The 22,109-nt window shown below is 43.8% G+C and overlaps 1 protein-coding gene across 4 annotated transcripts in view; it reads left to right on the plus strand.

Moving 5' to 3' along the window:
- PTPRU (protein tyrosine phosphatase receptor type U) overlaps positions 1-22,109 on the plus strand; it is a 340,521-nt gene that overhangs the window by 273,889 nt on the left and 44,523 nt on the right. For all 4 annotated transcript variants that reach the window (XM_033157989.1, XM_033157990.1, XM_033157991.1 and 1 more), the window contains 6 exons: positions 3,499-3,689; positions 7,189-7,261; positions 11,266-11,342; positions 15,714-15,750; positions 16,801-16,898; positions 17,030-17,146. In XM_033157989.1, coding sequence (XP_033013880.1) covers positions 3,499-3,689; positions 7,189-7,261; positions 11,266-11,342; positions 15,714-15,750; positions 16,801-16,898; positions 17,030-17,146 — 593 coding nt within the window. The remainder of the gene's footprint in view (positions 1-3,498; positions 3,690-7,188; positions 7,262-11,265; positions 11,343-15,713; positions 15,751-16,800; positions 16,899-17,029; positions 17,147-22,109) is intronic.

A 22,109-nucleotide genomic window follows, 5' to 3' on the forward strand; every position in this document is an offset into this window, starting at 1 on the left:
TCACCATACAGGATAATGCTCTGAAAGAGAGGGGGGGGGCAGGCACTAAGTGAGATGAAGAAAACTTCAGGATACAAGAGGTGTGCAAGAATCAGGAGAGTTTAGCAACATTAAGATGTATTCCCAGAATTACTTAGTGCACATTTGCTTTCTTGAACATTGCTTAACTACCCTGCCCAACTTTAAATGAGGGTGAATTTCCAGGGGAAATGGAGGAAACTAGGATTCTAAGCAGCGATGCCACTGAAGATTAAAAGTATCAGACTCCAAATATGGATTTATGTTTTGGGGGGATTCTGAATACAAAAGTGCGCAATACAAAACATCAACTGCCTCTCTCAAAATGGCCTATGGCTCATGTTCAAATAAAGCCTAATGACCAAACATTTGTATCCACCAGCAGCTATGCATTTAGTACTGTGGGCCCAATTATACTGAACTTTCTTCCAGTTGAGGACAGGCAACTGGAAGCTCCCTACTGAGCTTCTGTTGTCTACTAAATACCCCTTTTCTCTATTATTCCCACCAACATTGTGATTGAAGTCTGAGTTCATAGTTTTAACAGATTTTTATCCTGAGAGATCTACATTGGCTCCCAGTACATTTCCGAGCACAATTCAAAATGTTGGTGCTGACCTTTAAAGCCCTAAACGGCCTCAGTCCTATATACCTGAAGGAGCGTCTCCACCCCCACCGTTCAGCCCGGACACTGAGATCCAGCACTGAGGGCCTTCTGGCGGTTCCCTCACTGCGAGAAGCAAAGCTACAGGGAACCAGGCAGAGGGCCTTCTCGGTAGTGGCGCCCGCCTGTGGAACACCCTCCCATCATGAGTCAGAGAGATAAACAACCACCTGACATTTAGAAAATACCTGAAGGCAGCCCTGTTTAGGAAAGTTTTTAATCTGTGACTTTGTATTGTATTTTAGTATTTGTTGGAAGCCGCCCAGAGTGGCCGGGGAGACCCAGCCAGATGGGCGGGGTACAAATAAATTATTATTATTATTATTATTATTATTATTATTATTATTATTATTATTATTAATTTTATAAACTGCATAAAGACTATGGTTAAGCAGTATGTAAGTAGTTTAAATAAATAAAATAATCACATGTTCTTCAAGAAGAGGGCATGCACAATGTAAGTGTAAACACCCTGAGCCGTACCATTTTGGGATTGGGAAGCCCTGCGTTGTTTACAACAGTGCCTTATCTTGCTACTGAGCTATACTTTTCAAGAGGCAGAGTGCTTGCATACTGGAAAGCAGCTGCACATGTGCAATAACTGCACATTTAGAACTCTCAACAAATAACCCCCCTTTTTCAGTGTTTTCCAATTCGACTCAAAATTCCTGCGTCGTTTCTGAATACTGCTGAAGGCAGTTTGCCCTTCTCTAATTCTAATTTGGGTTAATGAATGTGAATACAGAACCAGGAAGGGTCCCTGTGTGGCCTAGGGAGAGCTTCATCCCTAGGGTGGTCCCTTTGCTTTGTAATTGGCTTAAAAGCCCTGGTCTACCTCGTTGAGAGATATGTTGAGTTAATTCCACTCAAGATGAGTGGACTTCATTGACGTCAGTAGCATCATATTCATGCCATTACCAGAGAGATCAGTACTTGATCCCAGAGAAGAAATTGCATTTATGAACATCTCCATTAATTTTCTATTTTTTTTTTATAAAAAACAAACAAACACCACTTTTTAAAAATGATATTTTACCAACACAAACATTTGTACAAGTCATTTTTAACCAGTCACTGAAGAAAAGAGACAAAATGGCTGAAGTACATTCAGGGCTGTCTCTTTTTTAAAATGATTTTTATTTGATTTTACAAATTCATTCACACACAAAATCGCAAATTATAAAAATTACACAAGATTCTTCCGAATCTCTAGACTTCCCTCCTCCCCTTCATGGGTTCTTTAATTAACCTTTCCAACTACATACTATAAATCTTCCCAATTTTCCAGTCCTCCATTGTATCCAAAGTGTCTGTAACATTATAAGAGTTATTTAAGACCTGCCAAAGAGTTCATGTTTATAGTGGTCTGTCAAATATAGTATAAATCTCTCTCATTCTTTGTTGTAGTTTTGATCCTCCTGATTTCTGATTTTCCCAGTCATTCTTGCCATCTCTGCATAGGCCATTAATTTAATCTGCCAGTCTACTCTGGTAGGGACTTTTTTGTCTTTTCAACTTTGGGCAAGCAGCATTTATTCAGGGTTTTCTTGTCCTCACATGCTTTAAATCAGTACTTTTCAAAACCTATCCAGTAGCATGTGCACCATAAGCAGAACAGCACTGGTTTAAAGTCATCAGTTTGTAGTAGAGTTGGACCAACTTCTAAGCTGAACCATGCTCACGAGCAATCAGGTCTTCCTTCCTCTTCCCAGTAGAAGCTGGCTTTGCAGAATTCTGATTAGCTGTCTCTTGCGACAATCATGAATCTGTTTCAATCCCAACTCCATGTTTGGCTGTGGAGAGTGATGATTGGTTGGCCCTTGTAGAAAATCATAAAGCACAACTCCTCCTGTCCTTCCCTTAACAGGATTATTTCAAGTTAAAAGAAAATAAGCTTCTATGTGTGTGTGTGTGGAATTCACCAAGTAGGGATAGGGGAGAAATTCAATTCAGTTCGCATTGAAAGGTGAACCTACCAAATTCACATTATCTGAAACAATATGTGAACTTGGTTGTCCTTCAAAATTTGAACTTTTCTGAATTTTGCAGACCCAGAAAAGAACCTTAGGGGCATAACAGGTCATCTGAATGTGGTGCAATTGAGCAGGTACAGTAAGATTTTCAGGACCTTGGACAGCCCCACACAAGCAACTTGCTCCAAGTTCTGCAGTCCCCAGTGAAAGCTTTGTGTTCTCAGTCTGTGCTATCATTCTCAAGCCTCACCTTTGTTTTCCCCCCCCCCCCCTGGAGACTAAGTAGCTTAAATTATTATCTAGCACTCCAACTCATTTCCCACAGTTTATTTCCTAGCTTGTTGTTTGTATCAGTGATCCAGCGGCAAGGAGCACAGAGTTCCAGTGGGGAAGATGGTTGCTTGTTTGGGAACCTCAGTCTATGGGGATACCTGTTCAGGGGAACATGGAAAGGATCTGGCTCAGAACCAGTGTGGGGACCAGCTCTTCTGTGATCTTTGCCACTGGCTTTTAAGATCTGGCTGTGCCCTTGTCTAAGTTGAAGTGTGAGCTACTGCCTAGGGTGGGGTGTCATAGCAGTCTGGAGCAAAAGATCCGAATGCAGCAGGAGTGTTAGACTCCTTAGGTCAACTGTGTGGAACCTGCAGCCCTCCAGACATTGCTGAATGACAACCCCTATCATCCCTTGCCATTGGCCATGCTGGCTAGAGCTGATGGGAGTTCTCATTCAGCACTGACTGTACCCAGACCTGCATAGCTTTATAGAGGGACTTGTGTTGGTTCCTGTTGTTCTCTGGATTCCCTTTTCCACCTCTCTGTCACATCTTGTTCTATCATTCCCAGGTGACCAGCGCAGCAGTGTTGTCAATGAGTCCAGCAGCTTGTTAGGGGGTTCCCCTCGACGGCAGTGTGGGCGCAAAGGTTCCCCCTACCACACCGGGCAGCTCCATCCTGCTGTCCGAGTGGCTGATCTTCTCCAGCACATCAACCAGATGAAGACTGCAGAAGGCTATGGCTTCAAACAGGAGTATGAGGTGAGAATTTGGTCCCAGGCTCTACCTAATTCAAAATCCCTGATAGTGATATCAGCCCACTGAACTTGAACATGAGAAAGTGAGAGAAACAGCCCTCTTTTGAACCCTGATCCTCCAGAATTCTGTACAGGGTGCCTACATGAGTAGATTAACCCCCTCCTCTCTGATCCAGATATTTGCCTACAGTTCACAGAGGGCAGTGAGGAGGTTAGGGACTAGCACACTGGTTCCCTCTCTCCCTTATGCCATTCTAATAATGTGGGGGTGATGGACAGGGAGATTAGACCACCCAAACTGAGCTCTAGATCTCTGGAATTCCTGTGTTGCTATGGCATGGTATCCAAGATGCTGGCTTAGCCCGGGGGATTCATGGGGAGATTCTGTCTCCTGGCTCCTTTCTTCTTTTTTTCTGAAAGGACACTGTGTCCCTAAACCACAACATCACCTCTTAAGCCATATCAAAATGAAACATGTGCAGCCCCCTCTGCTTTGCAACACTGTCAGAACAATATGGTTTATGTTTCCCGTGGGACATGCTTATTGAAGGTCCCTCCATTCTCCCTGCCAAAAAATATTACTGTCTCGTGTTCAATTGTTTTGGATGTCTGAGACACTCTCTCCTCTCCAATATTATGAATTTGACAAACCTGGGCTAGTCACAATAATTAGGGCACCTTGAAAAGCTGTTGTATATGTTCCAAACCAGTCATTTGAAAGGCACTTGGATATTAGGAACAAGGAAGGCAACATGTCATTTTCTTCCACTTTCTCTCTTTTGCTCATAGCAGCGGGGCTGCGATTATTTTACGTGCGCACAAGAGGCTTGCAAGTGCGTGCGCACGCGCGCACACACACACACACAAGCTCTGTGTAATAACAGGAAATAAAGAACCCTGGGAAACAGAAGATTCTATAATTGGGGGTGGGGGGATGAGTCATTTCTACAGGGAGGGAGAATACAGATGTAGTGGAATGAATCCCCTTTAAAAGTGCCCCCTTGGGGAATCCCTTTAATGAAAATAAACTTCAATGAAAATATATTTCCACCCTAGCCGTGTTCTCTCTCTCTCTCTCTCTCTCTCTCTCTCTCTCTCTCTCTCTCTATATATATATATATATATATATATATATATATATATATATATATATTTCCCCTTCAAAATATTTATTCCAGGGTAGTTTACAATGTAATTTAAAGCAAAACAACAATTAACTATACACTAAGCCAATTAAAAGTAATAAACACGCCACATAATCAGCGCAGTGTAGACATTAAACTCACAATTAAGGCAGCAAAGTAAAAACTTCAGTTCAAGAGTTTGTAAATGTAACATCCTCTTGACACAATGGCTGCTGCTGCTACCTGAGGGATGCAGTTTGGAAGCTAGCAGTTCTGGTCTTGAAGTGTGTATTCCATAGGGTCTTGGCTTTTGAAAATGTAGATCTTCCTCCCTAAGTTGACTTTAGAGCAGAAAGCACACTAAGAATGTCTGCTACACAATTTAGGGTGAATTCCTATGCAAATTTAACTGGCAGTAAGTCTCAGACTGTGCACACATTGCACTTTTCCTGCATGCATACACACAAAAAACACAAATCCTGGGAACTGTAGTTTGTTAAGGGGGTGGGAATTGTAGCTCTGTAAGGGGTAAACTACAGTTCTCAGGATTCTTTTGGGTGGGATGTGCTTTAAATATATAGCGTGTCTGGAGTCCCATTTAACTCAATAGTGCTTGCTCCTGAAAATACAAGGAAAAGATTGTACTGGAAAAACAACAAAACCTAACAGTGAAATCCTACAGATTTGTATGCAAAAGTAAGCCTTTTCCATGGAGCTTACTTCCAGGTAAGTAGACATAGGGCTGGAACCTTAGTCAATTTATCATATGTGTTTTAGTTGATCGATTAGTTAAATCCCAATTTTTCTGTCATTGATTAACCAACTATTTTTGCTGTTTTTGTGGCAATTTATAATCCAAAAGGATGCAAACCCACCAGACACATATCAGTGGGAAACCACAAGGGAAAAAGGATACTTACTTTGTTTTTAAGATGATTTTCCTATGCGCTGCATCAGGCATTATCTACAAGAGGCATTCACCTTTCTAGCACAGGAGAAAATGCCTATAAGAACATAAGGATCAGACCCAAATTCCTATCTAGTCCAGCTTCCACAATGGCCAATCAGATTTTGCCTCTTCTAAGATGGTACTTGCCATCTGTAGTTTTCCTAGCACCTGTCTTAAAGAAAGAAATGATAGATAGATGATAGATAGATAGATAGATAGATAGATAGATAGATAGATAGATAATCTTCATCTCAAACCCTTGGTGAGTTAGGCTCTGGCAGGTTGAGCAGACAAGACCAAGAGTGGCCCCAACGGTCAAGAGGGTGGTTTCTGAGGATGTATCTCCCTTGATTCTGAGATCTGTGGGTGACTCCCCTGTAGCTTCTCCTGCTCTACCACCATGCTGGAGCATGCAACTACAGAACCAGTTACGGGCCCTTTAAGGATTGCATACAGATTTCCCAAATGGGCAGAGACACTGCAAGGGGATGGCCTTGCCAGCCTCCTCAAAAAGAGCCCTGCTGGATCAGGCCAAAGGCCCATCTATCCATTGTCATGTTCTCACAGTGGCCAGTCATAGAATCATAGCATTGCAGAGTTGGAAGGGTCCTGGTGGCCATCTAGTCCAACCCCCTGCAATGCAGGAATATGTCCCATATGGGGATCGGACCTGCAACGTTAGCATTATCAGCGCCATGCTCTAATCCTACGAGCTCAGGTGCCCTTCTAGAGGCATTTCCCCCCCTGCTGAGGGCCACATTTCTTCAAAGGTAATCTGTTGGGGTCCACATTCCAACTGTGGATGGGGCCAAAGCCAAGAGTGGATGGGACCACTTCTTTCTCTGCCTCTCTCCACCCCTTCATTTCTCTCTACCTCCCTACCCCCAACATGCAGGTAACTGGAGTTGGGATAGAGATCCCTCTTGCCATGAGTCTGAACTGATCACTTATGCAGAAATTAATTTTAGGGCCACATGTGTTGCAGGGGGTTGGACTAGATGACCCTCAGGGCCCCTCCCAACTCTATGATTCTATGAAATTAGGCAGAGTGCTGCCACAAATTACTTACCTCTGCTGCAGATGCTGTACTTGAATGCTCTGAATATGGATTCAGCTTCCTTGACCCTCTGTGTATTCTCTGCTTTGTGTGCATGGATTAATAATAATAATAATAATAATAATAATAATAATAATAATAATAAATGTGGATTATCTAATATTTTAATGCAGATCATCTTGATCTTCCCAAAAGTTACATGTCCCTCCTTCTGTCCCGTTCATTCATTGGGCAAGCCACTGTGAGCACCTCACCTAGGCAGTGAGTCTTGAGGCCCTAGGGGAGCATCCGGGATCTGTGCTGTCAAAGGAAATTATGTGTGCTTGTTCTCCAAGTATTCTTTATGCAGATAATAGATTTCTGTTCCTCCTAGAGTTTCTTTGAAGGCTGGGATGCTTCAAAGAAGAAAGACAAGACCAAAGGGAGACAGGATCACATGCCAACCTGTAAGTGTCAGAGACAAAAGTGTTTTGTGTTTTTTTTTTAAACCCACAAAGAAGGGAAAAATCAATCTCTTTCTTTCATTTCGGATGTTTGAACGCCCCAAAACTCTCCAGCGTCTGGAAAGTATGCATTTGGGTTGTGGTTTGCAGGCATCTGAGGACTGTCAAATGCACAGCTGAGGTTGCATTTTGCTCCAATCTGGGTTCAGTTTGCAAATGCAACCACTTCATTATAGCCTGCAGACTTCAGATCTTTGCACCTTGGGGGGATTCCATTTAGTTTGAGATGTGTCATTCCTTTGCCTGGAATTAAATATGTCACACATGTCACTAGTGGAGGCTTTGTGGGCTGGAAATTCAGTTGCAGCAGGATAAAATTCTGCCTGGCAGGAGGAGAGGGCTGGGAGCGTGATGTGACCTCAAAACTTTGAAGGGAATAAGTGCAGGTGCTCGGCTAGCATTTATTTATTGAGAGCAGTGTTGCATAGTGGTTAGAGTGCCAAACCCATGAGCCTAGGATTCAAGTTCACATTCAGCCAGGAACCTTTGGCCAGTTAGTCTCTCTCAGTGCAACCTAACCTCGGACAGGGTTGTTGTGCAGGGGGAAATAACCCTAGAGATGAAGTTTCAGTTAGTGCGGAATAATTTGGTAGCGTGGGCCACCCATTTGATTCTGTACCAAATATGGGCTGTAAGGAACAAAGGAAGCTTCTTCATATTGAGCCATCGGTCCATGTAGCCAGGGGGTTCCGAAGTGTATATGCTGTCATGCTAAAATATCTATTTTGTACAAAGGCAGAGCAGGGATATTATAGCACCTGTGACACTTGCCAGTTCTGCAGATCAAAGCAGTCAACTAGGCATATATAGGGTTAGGTGATCTCACAGGTAAACTGGTGCCAGGCTTTATTTTATTTATAACTGGTGTGCTCTGTGGTGTGATGAGGGTCAGCACTGGCAAAATGTTCCTAGTGTGGTGTTGTTCAGGATGTGCTGAAACTGTCCATTGTTGCTTGCTGCCACCACTGAGTGGGCCCATCAATGGAGAAAAGGCTGTATCAAAAGGGTCTTTCCCTCCCCCCCCCTTAAACCTTAAACCTGAGTGTGATAGCATTCCACTGCCACATTTCAAGTACTTTTCAACTGTACAAGAAGTCCGACACATGGTTTCATGGTGTGTCTGTCTGTCTGTCCATCGGAGAATCTAGAGTTTGGTGGTTGGGAGAGTTTTGGAAAGAGTTGAATGAGAAACCAGGGACATCCTCCTCCATAAAACAGAGGGGGAAGCTGCAATTCACTTGGAATCCATGCTGTAAAATAACTCCACTAAAGACTGGTTTGCCTCTGCAACACCATCCTAGCCAGCTATTTTTACCGCTTCTAATTATAGCCTCCCGTTCTCTGTGTTTTGCAAATTGAAATTTCATGTGAACATGATGGCAAAAACAAGAGCTAATTGTTCAAAACAGCTTAGTGGGAGCCAAACTCGGATTCCACCCCATTCCCCAACCAAACGTCACAATAAGGTGGCAGGCAGGGCCAACCCACCCATGAGGCAAGGTGAGGTGACTGCCTCAGGTAGCAGAATTCACTGGGACAGCAGACCTGATGTAGATCTTTAATATCCCATTGTTCCTGATACAGATCTTCACTGACCCCTTCTTCCCTGGCGGAGAGGGAGGGCGCCATTTTGTGGTCTGCCTCAGGTGCCCAAATGTCTTGGGCTGGATCTGATCACTGAGAAAGTTCTAAATAAGAAGCTCTGGGAAGTGAGCTACCCATTGACTGCACTCTGCATTGAGGCAGTTTCATCTTTCTGCCCTGCATGGAGCAAAGCTGTCTGTCTCATCCTAATGTTGCCCTTTCCTCAACTCTGCTACCATCATGCTGCCAGTTGGTATGCAGCAGATGTCTTCTTTGGGTGGTGACATGCGTTCTGGGTCAGTGGTCTTTAACTGGTGGGTGAGGACCCAAAACTACATCAAGGCCTGATCTAAGGTGGGTCACAACAGCAGCACTACCATCATACAAATAGAAGGTAAAAGTTAATAAGAGGGTCCCCAAAATGCATATGTGGTTAAAGGTGAGTCTCAGGTCTGAAATGGTTGAAGACTAGTACTCTAGGTAACATCTGATCCACCATATCTCAGGTAACCATGATCTTACAGTCAAATGCATAAATTTTGCAGAGTTTATAAATGTAGAGACAAGAGATTTATTCCGGATCAGTGTAGCTGGCTGGAGGTGTAAGAACTGAGGCTGCCAGTTGATCCATGAATTCATAAACAAATGAATGCATGAATATGAATATAGAACAGCCATTTTGAAGGGGGAAATGCATTCTTCATTTTAAAAAAAAATCAATTTTATTTGATTTTACAAATATAAGGCATTCTTCATTTTTAGATGAAGTATTCATACATCTTGAGTAGATACATTTCCTCTATTCCCAATGTTCAGGCTGTGAGTGCTGCTGTTTGTAGCATCAAAATGGCACCTCCCACCCCTAAGGTAAGACAGCCCTGCCCTAACTTCTGCTGGAGGTTGCAATGCATGGTGCTCCTGTTGAGAAATCCAGCAGGGCAACCGGGTGCTGGGCTCTTGGGGTACCAGGACGAGAGTCCAGGGCCCGAGAGTTGAGTCCAAGGAAGGGCCTGCCTGTCGGGCAGAGTGCCGCAGTGGGCTCTTCTGCTGCAGGTGGCTCTGTGCCACGAGTTTGGGGGCGACCAAGCCAGGGAGAAATTGAGGTGGCTGGCTGGCTCCGACCTCCTGTGCACCTGGGACTGGGCAACCTGGGGGGGGCAGGTAAATCTTTGTACCCTGGTGTCGCATATGCTTAAGACAGCCCTGGTTGGTGCCATGAGGTGGGGGGGGGTAGCATTGCTCACCTGGTTTCCCAACACAGAGCATCCATTCGAGTTGCTGAGAGTGAGAGGAGCGAGGGGGCAAGGAGCTTGGCATGGTGCAAGCTCAGCAGTGAAGCCAACCCAATGCTCCTGCCACTGTGCCTACACTGCACTCCCTGCTACCTCCTCTTCTCAGTAACTAGCAGTGACTCTGGGCATTGGAAAGCAGGTGAGCATCACCACCTCAGCTGCAGCGCCCCACAGACTGCTTCTGCAATATCTTGCTGCAGATCCCACTTTTTATGTCAGAAGAGGCATTCCCTCCTTTGTGAGAGATAGGAGAAAGGAAATGATGCTTCTAAAGAGGCATCTGCTGCCCCAAAATTTGCAAGTACATCCCTTAAAAATAATAATGGGGTTTTTGTGGGTTTTTTTTAAAAATAATAATAGAAAAACTGCTGCCTGATTAATTGGAGAAGCCTTTTTCATTGCTTGAACAATTGTTTAAGCATTGCAGCCCTGGTATGCCTGTTCTTTAAATCTACCTTAGAGCAAAGCCTTGATCTCGGCTACATTGTGGCAAACCTTGAGGAACCTATTGTGGCTTTTGCATGGAGACTGGAGAATTCAATCAGTAAAGCTTTTGACGTTGTTCTCTGTGGCTAGGGAGCCAAAAGGCCTTGGATTTAAAAAGAAAAGAGCAAAATAATGTAAAGCTTGAGGATCCTGGCCAAACCCCACAGGCAGGCTGAGAGGTGGAGTAGCCCAATAATGGCTACAAATTAGAAGAGAAGGACACCTTTTCTGGAGTTCTGTGCCTGAGGATCAGAGCTCGATTAGCACCATGGCAAATTGCAATTGTGGGTCACTGAAGTCATGTGACTGTTCAAGACTGCAGGAACTCAGTTGTAATGTACATCCTGCAGGAACTCTCTGTGCTGTACAACCAGGTTTCAGAGTCCTGGTAGAATGACACCAGGGCTTGTAGCCCGATTTGGAGTTGCACTGTTGGAGCCTGATGTACCCACTGTCCAGTAAGTGACTGGAAATTTAAAAGGAAAAGCACCTTGAACTTATGAAATGGGGAGTCAAGAGATTAAGGTCATTCAGTGGCTATTCTGCCTGTCCTGGACTGATAGTCCTATCTGATTTTGTTTCCAGATGATCGGCATCGAGTTAAGCTCCATCCACTTCTTGGGGACCCCAACTCGGACTATATCAATGCCAACTACATTGATGTAAGTGCATCAGCGCCCCTGACCTGTTTCCATTGCCTTACCAGCAACCTTCTCTTCAGCAATACCTCAGTCTTGAGTTTTTTTTTGTCTCATAGAAACCTTCTTGGCTATGTGATCTAGAATTCTCTTTGTCTTCCATGTTTTCCCTGTGTCTCTCTCACACATGCACCCTTAGGAACGCCACACTTCACACAGCCTGATGTTAGATCTGCCCCTGCTGTCTTTAAGAATGCTCTAAATTTCCTGAGGAAAATGCTACCTTTCCCTTTCCCTTTTGCTCCAAGAATGGAACATGATGGTACAGCAGTAGATCAGGATAGGGTTAGATATATGTGAGGGACCATATGCACTCTCCTTCAAGAATGGGGAGCCTATATCTCTCCAGATGTTGTTGCACTACAGCTTCCATCAGCCTCAGTGACTATGGCCAATGGTCAGGGATGATGGGAGTTGTATTCCCCCCCCCCACACACCAACACATACCAAATAAGGACAAACATAAATTCCCCATCCTTTAACGATCCATGTTATGTCTAGAGATGGGCATGTTTCCTAAAAATTATTCAAGACAAACTAGAATGCAGCACAGACCAAATTCATGGAACAATAAAGGAACAGAACAAGAGAAATCCATTTGTTCCCCCAACTGTGAATAAATGGTATAAGATGTACACTGAAATAAATGCAAGATTGTGTGTGATGAGTCAATAAGTGTAAAACTATAAAGTGAGGATACACACAATACGTGAAATATAATGCTGTCTGTCCACTGATAGAAGGAACCCATCAACAGAATGAGGGAAGGAGGTGATTTTTAATTATTTCACCCCACTGCTACCTCCATACTCCCTAATAAATCTGCTCTGGAGGGTTTCCCAGCCCTCCAGTCAGGCTCCCGTGATGAGGAAGAATTGCCAACAATGGTCTCCCTCTTCTGTTCCAATGACACACAACCTAGATACCCCACAATACAGAGCAACTATGAGCAACTAAAACTTTTATTTAGCATGTGTTACAATGGTCTGCGTGGTGGCAATATGAATTTCATCAAATGCTTGTTGGAGGCTCATGCCTGAACTGTTACAAATACAGTCTATGTCCATATTATGGCCATCCACTAACACATGATTTCAAAAACAGAATAGGGACAATATAATATTATAAGTGATCTCTAAATCCCTCCAGAAGTGTAAAGCCTCTGAAACAATCTTTCCTAGAGCTGAAACGAATTTCCTTCCAAAACGTCTCAGAAGTTTTCTTCTGCAAATTTTGACATCAAACATGCACTGAATAGTTGAAGACTTGCCAGAAGTTTATGATACTTATAGCTGACATTGAGTCACATTTGGTTTCAGTATTGGATATTTGACTTGATATTTTCCTTTGGTAATTAATATGTGATGGTATTTGATAGCTGACAAGCAATGACATGTACCGCATTTGCCAATTGATGGCTTATCTAATTTTTGGACACCTGCCTAAATCAAAAGATGCCAGAATGCTGAAAACACTCAAATCTCAAATGCCACATTCAAAATTGAAATTAGAATTTCAGATTCAAAATTTGGCAAACCAACCAACGGGGAATTTCTGTCAAATTTCTAATATTTGTGAATCTTTATTTCAGCTCTAGACTGTTCATGGCTGTCTAGATTGTTTAAGTGAGGCAAAAGAAACCAGATCCAATCCCAGTGTCCTTTGCTGCTGCTCCTTCTCTGCTCATCTATGTTGCTGTCTAATGTACTCCCTCTACTAAACAGTCTGGTCTTCCTCAGATTGTGTCTCACTAATCTGTCTGTCTCTGATCTCTTTTTCTCTTGAACCTGTGTCCGATTGGGCTTGCTAAGATTCGGATAAATCGAGAAGTAAGTATATGTTGAGTCCCTCTCCTCTATTCCATCTTTCCTCCATTTAGGAGTCCCTTAAATATTTGTCCAGGGGTGGAGAATGTGGTTGGGGCACACAAGGTGGTTCCCTCTACTCCAGGTGTGTGGAACCTTTGCCTCTCCCCCAGATGTTGCCTAAAAACAACTCCCATCATCCCTGCCCATTGACTACACTTGCTGGGACTGATGGGAGTTACCGTATTAATCAGCAACATCTACAGGACCAAAGAAGTATTGTCACATGTATTATAATGGGTTGCATGGTGGCACAGATGATGTGAACTTCATCAATGCTTGCTGAGGGCTCATGCTTGAACTCTAAGCATCCAGAGAATATTTGCAGGGAGGGAGCTTTTCCAAGCTGGAGAACCTTCTGGTTAGATGATTGAACATGGGTGTATATTAGGTCCTTTGCAGAACTGATGACTTCACATAGAAAATGCAAAATGAGAGCGTAGGTAGCCACACAGGGGGCCTCATGTTTAGCTTTCAAGCCAAGCTGCTGTGTTATTGGTTACTGGCACTGTTACATCTTTCTCTGCTCTTTGGGCCTCTGCTTCCCCATTAGGAGTTACTAATGTGTGCAGTAAGTGGCTTGGATGAATGAAGGTATTCACAATCATTACTCAGGACCACATGACTTCTGCGAACAGCAAGGCTGCAAACAGGGCTCTTGTGCTGCTCTCAGTTCCTTGCTGCTTCTGGACATTAATCAAGGCTGCCTTCATGTACTGGGAAGCACTTGTAGGCTGCTGTTACCCTCAAGGTGACCCATGCTCAGGCTGAATCCCAGTCTCCTGTGTTTGGCCTTGTGTGCACTGTATGATGGTGATGGGGGTAGGGGGGAAACCAGTTATGTTCAGACAACTGGATTGAAATGAGGGGTAGTTGGGTTCACACATGCAAGCTCCACTTCAGACCAGCCTGTATTGAGTGGGAAGGTCTGAATGAGGATCTAAGCATGTTCCGGCTAACATGCACATAATCCTCTCCGTGTGTTGGGGAATAACTGTAGCTCAGGTAGAACGTCTGCTTTGCATGCCAAAGGTCCCAGGTTCCGTACCTGGCATCTCCAGGTAGGGCTGGGAGAGAACCATAGTTGACACCCTGGAGGGCCTCTGTCAGTCAGTGTAGACGGTAATTATTATTATTATTATTATTATTATTATTATTATTATTATTATTTGTACCCCGCCCATCTGGCTGGATTTCCCCAGCCACTCTGGGCGGCTTCCAACAAAAATCAGATACAAAAATATCACACATTAAAAACTTCCCTAAAAAGGGCTGCCTTCAGGTATTTTCTGAATGTCAGGTAGTTGTTTATCTCATTGACCTGTGATGGGAGGGCGTTCCACAGGGCGGGCGCCACTATCGAGAAGGTCCTCTGCCTGGTTCCCTGTAGACGGTACTAAACTAGATGGTCCGATGGTCTGGCTTAGAATTACGTGGCTTCCTGTGGTCCTGTGCATGTTTTCCTTTGATCAGGAACTGTGCCTTATCAGGGTTCCAGATGGCAAGGAGAATTATAAATGTGTTCAGCTGATTGTGTTTAGAATCCCCCCCTTCAGACCTTCCAGATGCCCATGGGAAGCCTGCAAACAGGGCATGAATGCAACAGCACACTTTCCCAGCCACTGACACCCAGAGGCATATTGACTCTTACACTGGAGATAGAACATAGCTATCATGGCTTATAGTTATTGATAGATTTACCCTTCACAAATTTGTATAATCCTCTGTTAAAGCCATCCAATTTGGTGACCATCGCTACCTGTTATGGTAGTGAGTTCCTGAGTTTAACTGTACACTGTGGGAAGAAGTGCTTTTTTTTTTTTGTCTGTCCTGAATCCTCCAAACACTCAGCTTTCTTCGATAGCCCTGGGTTCCAGTATTACAAGAGAGAAGAAAGAGACCTCTCTCTGTCCACTTTCTCCACATCACCCCTAATACCATGCCATGTATCTTGCTCTGCCTTACTAGCCTTGTTTCTAAACTAACATGCCCCAAATGGCATGACCTTTTCTTGAAGAAGAAATGCATCCTTGTTGCCTTAGCAACAGCATCTCACTGCCCATTTGGAGTGAGGACAGTGAGAGATCTGTATTTGCCCTCAGTGGCATCATAGTACTTTAAATGTGTGGTTTGAACGTGGTATTGGTCCAAAGCATGCAGGATCTGGACAGGAAACTGGGATGTAGGCACTGTGGAAGGGCTTTAGTGGATATTTTGGTTGAGTGACTTTGCTTTCAGAGGGACCCTGGCTGAGGATCCATTTGGACATCCTCTAACCAACTTTGGAAGCATGTTGGGGCTTTGGTATGTGTGGTGTAAGGGATAGCAAAAGGGGATTGCTTAAGTCAGCTTTAAGAGCAGCAGATCTTGGGACCAATGTTGCTGGTGGCGTTCCATGCGAATGCAAGAAGTATCTCCACCGTTCCCTCCCTACTATAGGAACATAACACATTGTCTTATTCCTTCACAGGGTTACCACAGATCCAACCACTTCATAGCCACTCAAGGTAAATCATTCTTATCATCTTCTTCCTCTTTCACATTCCAATATTCTTGCCTCCTCGTTCATGCACAACTTGGGCTTGTTTTGGAGAATAATGATGGTGATGCTAATAATAATAATAGTGGTAGTAAGATTTGAGCATGTAAAGTTTTTCTCCAGGGAGAAAACTGAAGGTCAGAAGACCTAAGCCTGTCTCCCACACATGCACACACACAATGTCCCAAGCACAATCAGAATCGCTCCTTTATCCATGATTGCTATTATTAAAAAATAATAATCACAGGAGATCATTATAAATGATGGATCTCCTATGACATCTTTTTTAATGGTCCTGAGCATGTGGGCAGCAGGGACCCAGAAAAAAGCAACAGTACAGTGCAAAACTTAGTGGGGGTTGACATATTCAATCCCTGGACCACCCTTGGTTTAATTATGGTGATGATTAATTAAAATTATATCCTGTTTTTCCTCCCAAAGGAGCCCAGATGCTGTGTATATGTCCATCATTGGTGGACTCGTGGGGATTAGCAGATCCTCCTTCATCTTGAAGGTGATGGAGTGTGTGGATTCAGCCAGCCCAACACATTAATTTATGCCAGTTCAAGATGTTCATTTTACTAAACAATTTAGACCCCAAATATCTGAAAGCGGACACTCTTGGTAGTCCTCAGAAGTTTGGGATGGAGGTGTCTTGGGAGAGGGCTTCCTCTGTGGCATTCCACTGTGGAATTCCCACCCCCCAAAGAGGCATCTGGGACCACCATTGTATCGCTCTCCCCATTCATTGAAGACACACCTCTTTACTTGGCTTTTGAAAGATGAGACTTATTTTTAAGTTCCACTACTCCCTGGTGCAATTTTTCATGTACGGTACATTGTTCCAACTGCTTTTTAATACTGTATTATTGTACTGCTGTAACTCACCCCTGAGATTTTTGTGGTAGAGGGTGGCCAGGAAATACCTGAAACAAATCAATAGCCACCTTATTTCTGCACATGACGTCCTTTAGCAGTCTTTGTGGTTGCTTAGTTCTCTTCCACCTCAATATTTCAGGCCCCAAACAGGAGATGATCTATGATTTCTGGCGGATGGTGTGGCAGGAGCACTGTTCTAGCATAGTGATGATAACCAAACTGGTTGAAGTGGGAAGGGTAAGAGACTCCTTCTGTTCTCCTCTCTCCACCCTGTGGGTTCCAGAGCTTTATTGGCCCTGAACACCCACCCCACCCCACCCCACCCCACCCTTAGACACACAGATGACGATCTTATTTTGCTATTGCAGGTCAAGTGCTCCAAATACTGGCCAGATGACTCAGAGATGTATGGCGACATCAAAATTACCCAGGTGAAGTCGGAGACATTGGCGGAATATGTCGTGAGGACGTTCACGTTGGAGAGGGTAAGCTCTTCACGCTTCAAAGCTCAGCACAGTCCTGTCTGTGGAAGCATTGCTCTTAATCCAAAAGCTGGCACATTGGCCATAATCTTCCAGCAGCAACGGGTGGCAGAGATGTGTTTCAATGAGGTCTCCTCACTGGCAAAAAGGTCTGCAGGCCAGGAAGACTGCAGAAGGGCTCCTATAGAACTAAACAATAGCAAACACTGAGCACTGAGAAGGCATTTTCACTATCAGGACTCCTTCCGGGAGGCTATGTGTGTTTGTGTGTGTGGGGGGGGGTCATCTTTCTCTTCTCAGCTTACACACTCTCAGACCTTGCTATTCTGCCCACCCATACTGGTCCCTGGAGTAATGTGCAATTGTTGTTGTTGTTGTTGTTTAGTCATTTAGTCATGTCCGACTCTTTGTCACCCCGTGGACAAGAGCACTCCAGGCACTACTGTCTTCCACTGCCTCCCGCAGTTTGGTCAGACTCAAGTTGGTAGCTTCGAGAACACTGTCCAACCACCTCATCCTCTGTCATGCCCTCAATCTTTCCCAACATCAGGATCTTTTCCAGGGAGTCTTCTCTTCTCATGAGGTCATGCAATGAGGTCATCATGTGACACATGTGCAATGCTCATGTGCAAAGCCTATGGTTAGGGTGAGGAACTTGTGGCCCTTCAGATGCTGTGGACTCCAACTGCTACACCCCCACCTTCAGCATTGCCAATAGCCATGAATGATGAGTATTGTAGCCCCATGACATCTATGTCTAAAGCAGTCTCCCCCAACCTGTTGCCCTCCATGTGTTTGGTACTGGAACTCCCATCAGCCTCAGCCAGCATTGCCAATGGTCGGTGCTGATGGTGTCCCAATATCATGCAGGGTTGCAGGCCCCCCAATTTCTGGCCTACCGTATAATTTTGATGGATAGTTTAGGGCTGGGCAAAAACAGACCTTCTGAAATGCTTCATTCTATTTGCAGACCATAAAATTGGAATGGCCGATTCACTGAATATTCTGGGATGGGAAAGGATTTTCTAACAGTCTGGAGGGGTTTGCTTTAAAAAATCACAACCCATTTTCTTCTTATTTTGGCTATGAATACTGAAATAAAAGATATTGATAGTTTGTGCTGGCTGATGAAGGGAGCAGTGGGTTAAAAGAAGAGGGAGCAAAATCACTGCTTCCTAGGCTAAACTATGTAGAAATCTAGAGGTAAGCCAACAGAAGGAAGGAAGGAAGGAAGGAAGGAAGGAAGGAAGGAAGGAAGGAAGGAAGGAAGGAAGGAAATTTCTTTTTCCCATCTCCACTCAAATTGCTCCACCCATTTTGCCGCCTGTGAGTAGAGTAGAAGAATTTCTATCTATCTATCTATCTATCTATCTATCTATCTATCTATCTATCTATCATCTATATCCTCACAGTTGAGCTTGAAATTCTTCTACTCTACTCACAGGCGGCAAAATGGGTGGAGCAATTTGAGTGGAGATGGGAAAAAGAAATTTCCTTCCTTCCTTCCTTCCTTCCTTCCTTCCTTCCTTCCTTCCTTCCTTCCTTCTGTTGGCTTACCTCTAGATTTCTACATAGTTTTAAAGCATCATGTTTAGGCTATTAATCCACAAAAGCAAATGGTATCCCCCCCCCCAAAAGCAGGGGCACCAACTAAAAGGGGTGGAAGCGGCTTCAGCCCCCTCAATATTTGTGGGGGCGAGCCCCACTTCCAATATTGAGGGGGCCACCACCCCCCACTGCTGCTGTGTGAGCGCTCACACACTGGGCAGGACACATCATGTGATGACCGGCCCCCCTCAATGTGGGAGGCAAGTCGGTGTCCCAAAGATAGGGCTTTCCTGATGTATTAGTTCAGATCCTAAGATTATTGGGCATTGTTGTCCTCACTGATTTGACACACAACATCAATTTCTCTAGCAATCAGTCATAGGCACACTTCTTGTGTACACAATTTTTTCTCCCCACCCTGTTTTCTTTCTTTCTTTCTTTTTAAATGCTATTTCAAAGTAGCAGGGAATGGCATTAGGTACACATCGTTCTCCATCATTACACATTATTACGAAGTGCTGACCTTCTTCCCAGGTCATAGATCAAAGTGCTGATCAGCTTCTTGTGCCCCAGCCTGGTGCCTTCCAGAGATTGTTGGTCTGCATCTCCCACCACCCCTGATCCTTGGCCATGCTGCCTGAGACTAAAGAGACTTACAGTTCAAAACATCTGGAGGCACCAGTTTGGGAAATGCGGATGTAAAGAATCCAGGTTGTTTTTTTGTTTTTTTTTTAACGGCTCAACAGACCAGGCTTAACATGAAAGAACTTGTTCATCACCAAATGGCTTTCTCTCTCTGCCTCTCCCTTTTGCAATCTGCCATAACTCTTTGGCACAATGTTGCTATATTTGGGACACTTGTTTGCAGCTGCAGCTCTGTGATTTTCACTCCCCAAAATGAGAATCGGGGATGTGCATCATATCCTTAGACACTGAGGGTAGGAAGAACCTAGAAGGAAGAGTAGTTTCTTTATTGACTTTATATCCTGCCCCTCCTTCTGCTGGAGCCTGGCACAGCAAACCGCAAAAGAGGACCACTTAAAAGAAAAGAAAAGCTTCTTTAAGACATTTCAAAACCATTTTTTTCTAAATGTACAATGTTTAGAAATAACCACATACCCTCACAGTTATTAATGTATTAGTTACTTATGAGCCCCATCAAATGCCTAGGTAAAAAGGAATATTTCAACATTTCTTCTGAAAGTCAATAATTAAGGAGGCATATGCACCTTGCCAGGAAGGGAATTCCACAAACAGGGAACCACCACCAAGAAGGCACTGTCACAGGTCAACATCAAGTTGGCTTAAAGACTCCTTGAAAGTTCACTTTCATATTGTGGTGCACGTGTGATGCGAACAAGCAAATAGATGGTTTCCTTTGACGAAGAAGATGGAAACATGGTGACATTATCTGGAAATGTTTTCTTTGAGGAAGAAAATTGCAACCTGGGCCTGGAGATGCTACTGCTTGATGCACTTTCCTTTATAGACTCTGTGTTGTGTGCAATTTTGACTTTAGAATACAAGGTGTTAAAATCTGGAACTGGATTTCAGGGGAATGGGAGCAAAGTTACTGGAATGTTTCAGGGTGGACTTACCTTTTAAATTATTTCTTTCTGTTTTGTTTTTAACTGTTTTCTGCTGCTACCATCACGGCAGCCAGCTGCCTCTTCTGGCAGTGAAAATAGTGTCTGGTAGGTAGGTAGGTAGGTTTTTTTGATATCTAAAGCCACAGAACCACAGAGAGCCTTAGGGAGTTCATGATTCACCTCAACATATCTTGTTATGCTGTGATCCAAATTCAGGATTTTCTTATTCATAAGAATATTTATAAGGTGACAACTAATAAAAAAATACCAAGGTAGAGCACAATGAAGTCAGGAAAACATATTAGAGCTATAAAATCATAACATTATAAAACCACAAAGAACAGAACAAATGGCCAACACTGCATCAAATAAATTCTCTAAAAACACTTGGCGAAGCAAGTACCTTCCCAGAAGGTGGGAACCGTCCCGAAATTGCTTTGTAATTCAGAGTACGCACAGAACCAGTGCACACCCCCTAGTATTTGTGTGTAACCATTTCCTAGCCTGAGAGACTTCTGTCTGTTTTCAAGTGTTCTCTTTTGGAACCCAAACCCTCTGCTCCTTTCTTTTAAAGTTCACCCTCTCGCAAACCACGCTTGGTGCTCAGAATTCCTCCATCTGAATCTTCCTTGTTTATATGCACTCTTTAGGTACTCCATTGAAGGACGTTCTCTCAGTAAATAATGCCGCAGAACAGCCCTTTATTTACGTGGTCATTCTTGATGGTTTAATTTCAGGCTAAGCGCCTTGTAATTGCACAGGGAATGGACAATTATTTCCGTCTTCTAGACAGGAGCTGAAAGCTTCGTGGCAATTATTGAGCAGTTCTACTGTATCTCGAGACACCCGCAAACTGTAATTCACCCCCTCACCCTGTAATCTAGAGGAACGTTAAATCACAACCTTGTTACAAGTAAAGTACCTGAGTTCCACCGGGATCCAGTTGCCTTGTAATCGTTCCAAGGCATTCGCCGCAGCTCCAGTTTCAGGGAGAAGGACCACTTAATCAGTGGCCTGGGATTTCTCCACCAAAAAAAGAGGACAAAACCTCCGAGCCAGTGTATTAAATCATGATACCAGCTCAGCCAAGCTTAACAGAGATGCAATATCACACACAGATGAGTGATTTAGGGTGAAAGGAGATGTATCCTCAAAAGGAGAGCAGACAGCATGACCTTCAGTCATGAGGTAATCCTGTGAATAAGCGATAAATTAATCTGTCAATGTTGGTTTCTCTACGTTTCTCATTTTTCAAAGCGTAAATTCAGTTCGCAATATTTGCACCTCAGCCTGCAGTTATTATTTGCTTTTTAAAATGATCTCACTTCATCAGTCTTTTAGTGCTCCTTGTTCCTACTTTTTCATGCCGTTTTGCCCAGTCTACATATTTCTGCAAAGCGATTCCTCCCTAGCGATCTTTGCATGCTATTTCCACTCATATAGGTATTTTTGTATGCCGTGTACACATGCAACATTTCTTGGGCTGGAGAACTGCATCACAAAAATTCAGAGAAGTATCCATGCTGAAGGATAGATGCATTTCAGTCTGCGTGTTTGTGGGGGAGGAAAGTGTGTCTTAACAGGGGTTTGCATGAAAATTTTGAACTGAATCAAAGCTTCCTGGTTCCGCTGGGAGGGCAGCAGCATGGGAAATACACAAACCTTTTCTGAGATGAATCTGCCAAAGTGAAGTTGCGGCACCTGGGTGGAAATTTTGATCAGGCGGCATTCCTGCCGTCAGAGCTGTTTCATGTCAGAAACTATTGTGTTTATGCTCTTATCTCACGCTGCCTGTAATCGTGAGCAAAATCTAGCACCTGTAATTGCTT

The sequence above is a fragment of the Lacerta agilis genome, chromosome 8, assembly GCF_009819535.1.
Source record: "Lacerta agilis isolate rLacAgi1 chromosome 8, rLacAgi1.pri, whole genome shotgun sequence".
NCBI classification, from domain to species: Eukaryota; Metazoa; Chordata; class Lepidosauria; order Squamata; family Lacertidae; genus Lacerta; species Lacerta agilis.